Source organism: Vicia villosa, linkage group LG3, assembly GCF_029867415.1.
Source record: "Vicia villosa cultivar HV-30 ecotype Madison, WI linkage group LG3, Vvil1.0, whole genome shotgun sequence".
Taxonomy (NCBI): Eukaryota; Viridiplantae; Streptophyta; class Magnoliopsida; order Fabales; family Fabaceae; genus Vicia; species Vicia villosa.
In genome coordinates this window covers 169,486,253-169,496,109 of record NC_081182.1, presented here as the reverse complement: position 1 = coordinate 169,496,109, position 9,857 = coordinate 169,486,253, and the positions used below count along the sequence as shown (strand labels likewise).

Genomic DNA, 9,857 nt, shown 5'->3' with positions numbered 1-9,857 from the left:
TGGTTTGGAAGCCATTCCTAAGTCACACGTCATTGCGGCAAGTACCCATTTGAAAAAGTCTGAAGTAGAGAGTAATTGGACTACCAAAGGAAACCTCCCGGGTTTAACCTCACACTTCCTGATAAAGAAAGCCTTTGATTTCATCGAAACTGGTAGCATGATAGCTTTTGAAGCTGTACTAGCCTTGCTCATCTATGGGTTGGTTCTGTTTCCCAATGTCGACAACTTTGTTGATATCAATGCCATAAAGATCTTTCTGATTGGAAATCCTGTTCCGACTTTGCTTGGTGACATGTATTTTTCTGTCCATCATAGGAATCGCCAAGTCGGTGGAATCATTGTATGTTGTGCACCTTTGTTGTTCAAATGGATTGTTTCACACTTACCTGAGTCTCCTATTTTCACGGAAAACCGAGAAGGTTTGCGTTGGCCTCGAAGACTTATGTCTCTTACTAATAATGATATTCGTTGGTATACCTTGGCTCGCTGTGGTACAGAAACCATTGAAAGTTGTGGAGAGTTCGCCAACGTACCCCTCATTGGTACACAAGGAGGAATTAACTACAATCCGGTCCTGGCCCGACGACAACTCGGGTATGCGAATTCAGTTAAACCTGCTGGTCCCTCAGTGGAAGGATACTTTTACCGAGAAGGGGATAATCCTAAAAAGTTGAAAGCAAGAATGATGAGAGCTTGGTACGACGTCCGATGGAAAGAAAAAGGTGAGGAAAGAAATTGCATTGCCATGGACGCCTACACCTGCTGGGTAAAGAAAAGAGCCAAGGAGTTCCAAATGCCTTATGCTTATGAAAAACCCATGTTTCCTGCAGTGTCTCAACGACCCAACATTCCCACTATGAAAGAATACCAAGACACTTTGGCTAAGATGAGGATAGAAAAAGATGCTTGGGAAGAAAAGTTTCGTAGCACTGAGGTGGAAAATAGAAAGTTGAAGAAAAGAGTGAAAGATCACGAAGAAACTCTCTATTATCAAGATGGATGGCTCATGAGTAAAGATGAGAAGATTCGCCAGAAAGATGCTGCAATCAAAAGGTACATCAAAGAAAGCAAGAAAAATCTGGAAGGCTCGACAAGCAATGCTCCGACTCCTGATGATTGGAAGAATGTTGTTGACAAGCTGAGAGCTGAAAAGGCCGAATTGAAAGCTCACTATGGGAAAGAAATCATGAAGCTCAAGCTGCACAATGCATTTGGTTCTTCGTCTGATGAAGATGCTTAGGATTGTTTAGCTTTTTATTTATCATTTGCTTTTGTAAGAAGCTATGCTCCAATGTTGTAACATTTCCCATTTATTGAATAAAAGAATAGTTTGTGTTCAAATGTTTGCAAGAAAATAATCTTTAAAATATTTGGAAAAAGCATAAATTTCTTTTTAGCATACATCATTCTGCATATCGAGTCTGTTGTATAGAGTCTCATCTTTTGGATCTTTCTCCATTAGATCGTCAAGCTGTCGCATCTCAAAGTTTCTCGACCGCGCTCGCAATCAGATCACAGATACAATACTCGTTCAAATAGAAGAAGAGTAATGGAACACTCTGAACAAGAGAATATTGAGCTCCGTGGTACAGTGACCACCCTTCAGGAAAAGTTGGAAAGTCTCACCACTCTGGTTGACTCCTTGATGGCCGCACAGAATCAGCCGCCGCCACCTAACAGCCAAGCGACAGTAACATCTGAAGTCACTACTCCGGTTTCTACAGTTGCATTCGGTATTCCATCTTTCTCCATGCCAGAAGGTTGGGGCCCGCCTTTCAGTTTTGGTACAGGTTTCCGCCATAATTTCTCTGGGGTTCAAACAGCTACAACTGAAGCGCCTGCTGCACAAGGTTCAGCATTTATTCCACGTTCAGGGGTAACTTTTTCCCAAATCACTATGGCACTTTCTCAACCCACTATGACAGTTCCGACCCCTACGGTTCACACTGTTCCTTATGATGGAAATGAGATTTATCATGATCAAGGTGATAGCACGAATCAGCGTAATCTTGTAGAAGATCTCCAAGAGCAGTTTAACAAGATGCAGTTGGAAGTTAAAGCTATCCGTGGAAAAGATTTGTTTGGAAAGAATGCCCAGGAGCTATGTTTGGTTCCCAGTGTACAAATACCGGCTAAATTCAAGGTCCCTGACTTTGAGAAGTACAAAGGTAGTTCTTGTCCACAAAGTCATCTTGTGATGTATGCCAGAAAGATGTCTACTTATGCAGATAATCATCAGTTGCTTATCCATTACTTTCAAGACAGTTTGACTGGTGCCGCACTGAAGTGGTACACAGGCTTGGATATAGCACTAGTATTCGAACATTCAATGACCTAGGCGAGGCCTTTGTCCGACAATACAAGTATAACTCGGATATGGCTCCAGACAGAGATCAGCTTCGGTCCATGGCTCAGAAAGATCATGAAGCTTTCAAAGAGTATGCCCAACGATGGAGAGAAACTGCTGCTCAGATTAATCCACCGTTAAAAGAGAAAGAGATGACAAAGATCTTCTTGAATACTCTCAGTCCGTTTTATTATGAACGCATGATTGCTAGTGCTCCAAGTGATTTCACCGAAATGGTAAACATGGGGATGCGTTTAGAAGAAGGAGTTCGAACCGGACGTCTAACTAAAGAAGGTGGATCTTCAAGCGGAACCAAAAAGTTTGGAGGTGGTTTCCCAAAAAAGAAAGAACAAAGTGTTGACATGGTATCCCAAGGGAGGCCAAGAGGAAATGTCAATCGTCCACGACAGGTAGCTGCTATCACACCAGTCGTTAATACCGCACCGAATCCGGGGTTTACTCCTCAGTTTCAACAACAACAGCCTCGACCACAGGCTCAGCAGTTAAACAATAATCAGAATCGAGTACAAAGAGCTCCACAGTTTGATCCAATTCCAATGACATACACGGAATTGTACCCTGCTTTGATTGAAAGAGGTCTTGTTCAAACTAAAGCGCCACCACCCGTACCTGAGAAACTTCCATGGTGGTACAAAGCTGAGGTCTCATGCCCTTATCATCAAGGAGCACCCGGCCATGATCTCGAGCATTGCATAGCTTTGAAACATGAAGTTCAGAGGTTGGTTAGGTCTAATCTCCTCTCTTTCAGAAATTTGAACCCTAATGTGCAAGCAAATCCGCTGCCCAATCATGGAGGGCATGTTGTAAACATGGTATATGGATGTCCTGGCCAATACCGAGTCTATAATATCAACTTCTCAAGAGCAGATTTGGTACAAATGCACGCCACTCTTTGTCGGGGGCCGAATTTTCGCCAGCATCAATACGGTTCCTGTAGAATATGTTGTGTGGATCCTCACGGGTGTTCAATTGTGAGAAGAGATCTCCAAGTTTTGCTAGATAATGGTACTATTGAGATCTACAGAAATAGGGATGAAAATGAAGTTAACATGATAGGATGTTATCCGCATGAGCTTTTAGTCTCAGATATCAACTCGGAAATGCCTATAGTTAACGTCATCGTTCCTCATTTCAACATGCCTGAGCGCATGGAGGTTACTTACAACAAGCCGAAGGTTCCAATTGCTCCTTTGATCATTTGTCTACCTGGACCTGTTCCTTATGACTCTGACAAGGCAGTTCCATACAATTACAATGCTACAATGATAAAAGATGGACAAGAAGTTCCTTTGCCTACTCTCTCATCTGTTGAAAACATTGCTGATGTAAGTCGTGTAACAAGAAGTGGACGTGTGTATACTCCGCTACCTCCGAAACAGCCTGTTGCTCCTGCATCCGGGCAAAATTCTATCAATACACCAGTGGGGAACCCTGTGGAAACTCCTGTCATTAATACAAACACTGATGTTGGTCAATCCAGTGGAACCAATGTGAATCCTGACTTTGATGAAATTTTGAAACTTATCAAAAGAAGTGAATACAAGATTGTGGATCAGCTTATGCAGACTCCTTCGAAGATCTCAATACTTTCATTGCTTTTAAACTCAGAAGCCCACAGGGAAGCCCTGATGAAGGTCTTGGATCAAGCTTTTGTAGATCATGATGTGACTGTTGACCATTTTGATGGGATAATAGCCAACATAACAGCTTGTAACAATTTAAGCTTCTGTGATGAAGAACTCCCTGAGGAAGGAAGAAATCACAATTTTGCTTTGCACATTTCTATGAACTGTCAGTCAGATTCTTTGTCTAATGTACTGGTAGACACCGGATCTTCCTTGAATGTGATGCCAAAGACGACTCTTGCTCGCTTGTCTTACCAAGGAATGCCTATGAAATTCAGTGGTGTAGTAGTCAAAGCATTTGATGGATCGCGAAAATCTGTTATCGGCGAAGTCAACCTTCCCATGACAATTGGTCCACATACATTCCAAATCACCTTCCAGGTCATGGACATTCAAGCTGCTTATAGCTGTCTGTTAGGACGACCATGGATCCATGAAGCAGGAGCAGTAACTTCTATGCTCCATCAAAAGTTAAAGTTTGTAACAAATGGAAAATTGGTAACAATAAGTGGAGAGCAAGCCTTGATGGTGAGCCATTTATCCAATTTCTCTTTTATCAGTGCTGATAACGTGGAAGGAACGCAGTTCCAAGGTCTCTCTTTAGAAGACGAATCTTCCAAGAAGAAAGCATCGATCTCTTCTTACAAAGAGGCAGTGAAAGTAGTGAAAGATGGAATTACCACTGGCTGGGGGCAAGTTGTGATCCCTACCAAGAATGAAACTAGAGCAGGTCTCGGATGTTCACCAACATTCTCAAACTGCACCAAGAAGGATGAAACCCTTCGTCCGATCAAAGAAACATTCATTAGTGGAGGGTTCCTCAATCCAATTCCTCAAGAGGTTAATGTCCTTATCGAAGAATGCATCGAAGAAGGTTTACCCGATCCTGAAGAAGAATGGAAATGTTATCTCAATGACTCGGGATACATATCTCAGGAAGAACCATATCCTCCTTCAGAGAAATCCAAAGGCAAAGAAACTGAGCCTGTTCCTGCAGAAATCTGGGACACCTTGGGACAACCAAGTGGAAAATTTGATTACATGGTGAAATACACTGCACCTGAAAGTTACAAGATTGCGATTGAAGATATCCAACCAACTGGATGGGGAGATTCCTTTGAATATGATAGTCAACCAGAAGAGGCTTACCAATACTGTCAATTTTCTCAGCAGCCTGAAATTACTGAAGATTTCAACTTCAATGCATCTGCCAAGATTAACAATCCTGAAGATGGTTACTATCACATAAATGCCATTTTTGAAGATGAAGGGGAAGATGATCCTGCAACTGACTCGGAAAGTGTCGCTGACAATGAGTCTCTTCATCCTGAAGACTGGGAAATACATCCTGAAAATTCTGAAGATTGTGACTCGTCTTATGCTCTTCAAGAAGAAGAAGAAGACCGTTTCAACTCTACGAAGAACAAGGTTGACAAACCAGGACCTTCAAATCCTGCTCGACCAGCGGTCAATGTCAATACTGAAGATAATTCTGGAGAGAATTTTCCTGAATACATAATACACAGAGGAGTTCGTTGCTACTGGAAGGCTGTCGACGTTCCGAATGTTGTTCGCCGCTCAAAGTAATCACCTCGCTGTTATTTTGACCTCCTGCCTCGCCCAAAGCAGAGAGATGTTTTATAGGGCTTTGCTTTTAAATGTTCCGCCCAAATAACTTTGTGTATAGGGCTTTGTTTTAAAAGTTTCCCTCTTTGTCCTGCCCAAGACAAATGAGTTTGTGTTTAGGGCTTTGTTTCAAAAATGAATCATAAATAAAGTGTCATTTTGAATTCCCTACACTATGTGTTTTATTTTTTGCTTTTTTCTGGAAATGGTAATCCTAAAAAACCAAAATAAATAAAAAAAAAAAAAAAACTTTTTCAAAAAAAATCTGCATACACTCCTGCATTCATAAATTTTCTGAAATAAATATAAATCACATGTGTAGATTTACTATTGATAAACCCATTGAATGCAATAACCCTATGCCCTCTCCCAACTTTGAGTTTCCTGTGTTCGAAGCCGAAGAAGAGGAAGAAGAGGAGATCCCGGACGAGATCTCTCGATTACTTAAGCACGAGGAAAGAGCCATTCTGCCTCACAAAGAGCCTTTAGAAAAGATTAACTTGGGTTCTGAAGAAGACAAAAAAGAAGTGACCATTGGATCACTGCTTGATGCTGATATCAAGAGTAAGTTGACAGACCTTCTCAAAGAATATGTTGACGTGTTTGCCTGGTCCTACCAAGACATGCCTGGGTTGGATACCAATATTGTTCAGCATTACTTGCCATTGAAGCCAGAATGTCCGCCAGTTAAGCAGAAATTGCGAAGGACTCACCCTGATATGGCTAACAAGATCAAAGTGGAAGTTCAAAAGCAACTCGACGCAGGTTTTCTTGTCACCTCAGAATATCCTCAATGGTTGGCCAACATAGTGCCAGTTCCGAAGAAAGATGGAAAAGTCAGAATGTGTGTTGACTACCGTGACTTGAACAAGGCCAGTCCAAAAGATGACTTTCCGTTACCACATATTGACATGCTGGTTGATAACACCGCTAAGTTCAACGTCTTTTCCTTCATGGACGGGTTCTCCGGTTATAATCAGATCAAGATGGCTCCTGAAGACATGGAGAAGACATCTTTCATCACCCCATGGGGTACCTTTTGCTACAAAGTGATGCCGTTTGGATTAAAGAATGCAGGCGCAACTTACCAAAGGGCAATGACTACTCTCTTTCATGACATGATGCATAAAGAAATTGAAGTTTATGTGGACGACATGATAGCCAAATCCAGCACAGAAGAAGAACATATTGAATACCTTTTGAAGTTGTTTCAACGACTTAGGAAATATCAGCTTCGCTTGAATCCTAACAAATGTACTTTTGGGGTTAGATCTGGAAAACTCTTGGGTTTCATTGTCAGCCAAAGAGGTATTGAAGTAGATCCCGACAATGTCAGAGCTATTCAAGAGATGCCTGCACCAAAAACTGAAAAACAAGTAAGAGGATTTCTCGGACGATTGAACTATATCTCCAGATTTATCTCTCAAATGACTGCTACTTGTGGGCCAATTTTCAAGCTTCTCCGCAAAGATCAAGGGGTTGTATGGACTGAAGATTGCCAGAAAGCGTTTGACAGTATCAAAGAGTACCTGTTAGAACCACCAATATTGATTCCTCCAGTTGAAGGGAGACCATTAATCATGTACCTTACCGTGTTGGAAGAATCCATGGGTTGTATGCTTGGACAGCAAGATGAAACCGGTAAGAAGGAGCATGCCATCTATTACCTGAGTAAGAAATTCACAGATTGTGAGTCTCGTTACTCCATGCTCGAAAAAACATGTTGTGCTTTGGCTTGGGCTTCAAAACGTCTCCGCCAATACATGATCAACAATACTACTTGGTTAATCTCCAAAATGGATCCGATCAAGTATGTCTTTGAAAAGCCTGCCTTAACAGGAAGGATTGCCCGGTGGCAAATGCTGTTATCCGAATATGACATTGAATACCGTGCTCAAAAAGCGGTCAAAGGAAGCATTCTCGCCGATCATTTGGCGCATCAACCAATTAATGAATATCAGTCTCTCAAGTTTGACTTTCCTGATGAAGATGTCTTGTACCTGAAGATGAAAGATTGTGACGAACCGTTACCAGAAGAAGGTCCTGAGCCTGGATCAAGATGGGGCCTAATTTTCGATGGAGCAGTAAACGCTTTTGGCAATGGAATTGGGGCAATCATCATCACTCCCAAGGGTACTCATATCCCGTTCTCCGCCAGGCTACTGTTTGATTGTACCAACAACATCGCAGAATATGAAGCTTGTATCATGGGTCTCGAAGAAGCCATTGACTTAAGGATCAAGATCCTAGACATATATGGAGATTCAGCCCTTGTGATCAACCAAATCAAAGACAAGTGGGAAACTTACCACCCTGGCTTGATTCCTTACAGAGATTATGCAAGACGTCTGTTGACTTTCTTCAACAAGGTTGAATTGCATCATATACCTCGAGATCAGAATCGAATGGCAGACGCCTTGGCTACTCTGTCTTCCATGTTCAAAGTCAATCACTGGAATGATATGCCTACAGTCAGAATCACGCGCCTTGAAAGGCCCGCCTATGTGTTTGCTACTGAAGCAGTCATCGATGATAAACCGTGGTTCCACGACATCAAACGCTTCCTTCAAACTCAAGAGTACCCGCTTGGGGCATCAAACAAAGATAAGAAAACTCTAAGGAGACTTTCTGGCAGTTTCTTCCTGAATGGAGATGTGCTATACAAAAGAAACTTCGACATGGTTTTGCTCAGATGCGTGGATAGACACGAAGCAGACATGTTAATGCATGAAGTGCATGAAGGGTCCTTTGGAACTCATTCAAATGGGCATGCAATGTCCAAAAAGATCTTAAGAGCAGGATACTATTGGTTGACAATGGAATCAGACTGTTACAAACACGTGAAGAGATGTCACAAGTGCCAGATCTACGCAGATAAGATCCATGTACCGCCGACTCTACTCAACGTTCTCTCATCTCCATGGCCTTTCTCCATGTGGGGTATTGACATGATTGGAATGATCGAGCCGAAAGCTTCAAACGGTCATCGTTTCATCTTGGTAGCAATTGATTACTTCACCAAATGGGTCGAAGCAGCATCTTATGCCAACGTTACAAGACAAGTGGTTGTGAGGTTTATCAAGAATAACATCATTTGCCGATATGGTATTCCCAGCAAGATCATTACCGACAATGGTTCAAACTTGAACAATAAGATGATGAAAGAATTATGTGAGGAATTCAAGATTGAGCATCATAACTCTTCTCCTTACAGACCAAAAATGAACGGCGCCGTCGAAGCCGCCAACAAGAACATCAAAAAGATTGTCCAAAAAATGGTCGTCACTTACAAAGACTGGCATGAAATGCTGCCATTTGCTTTACATGGGTACCGTACTTCAGTGCGTACTTCAACAGGGGCAACTCCCTTTTCTCTAGTATACGGCATGGAAGCTGTGCTCCCCGTAGAAGTTGAAATCCCATCAATGAGAGTCCTCATGGAGACTAAGTTATCAGAGGCTGAATGGTGTCAAAGCAGATACGATCAGTTGAACTTAATCGAAGAAAAACGTATGACTGCTCTATGCCATGGACAGTTATACCAAGCAAGGATGAAACAAGCTTTCAACAAAAAGGTTCGACCTCGTGAATTTCAAGAAGGCGACCTCGTGCTTAAAAAGATCTTGTCTTTTCAACCAGATTCTAGGGGCAAGTGGTCTCCTAATTACGAAGGCCCGTATGTTGTCAAAAGAACATTTTCTGGCGGCGCCATGATTCTTACAACCATGGATGGTGATGAACTCCCACATCCTGTGAATGCTGATGCAGTCAAGAAATACTTTGTCTAAAAAAGAACAAAAGAACAGCTCGGTAAGTCGAAAACCCGCAAAGGGCGACTTAGGCAAAAATGAGCGTCTCGGTGGACTGAAAACCTGAAAGGGCGGTCCAGGCAAAAATTAGAGACAATAAACAGAAAAAATTCATCCTGGTAGATTGAAAACCTGAAAGGGCAATCTAGGCAAAAATTAGGAATAATGACAAAGTAACTGCATCAGTCCGTACTTCGTCACCTGAGGAGTCTTTTTCATCAAAGGATCTTCAATCAAATCATCGCTAATCTGAAGCGACAAGCACAGTTGGAACTCAAAGTTGTTAGGGAATAGTGGTTATTGCTTTCAATGTAGCCTTTTCCGCATAAATTACCATTTCCAACTTTTGTAAAATACTCTATGGAATCACGCCTTTAGCTGATTACCGTCCTATTAAATAAATTTGAGCCTTGTGCCCATTTGTTTGCA

The 9,857-nt window shown here is 42.0% G+C and overlaps 1 protein-coding gene across 1 annotated transcript; it reads left to right on the top strand.

Moving 5' to 3' along the window:
- The first annotated feature begins 6,461 nt into the window (after nucleotides 1–6,461).
- Nucleotides 6,462–9,407, top strand: LOC131656904 (uncharacterized). The gene has a single exon (XM_058926463.1). It carries the CDS (start codon nucleotides 6,462–6,464, stop codon nucleotides 9,405–9,407), a length of 2,946 nt encoding a protein of 981 aa, XP_058782446.1.
- The last annotated feature ends 450 nt before the right edge of the window (nucleotides 9,408–9,857 follow it).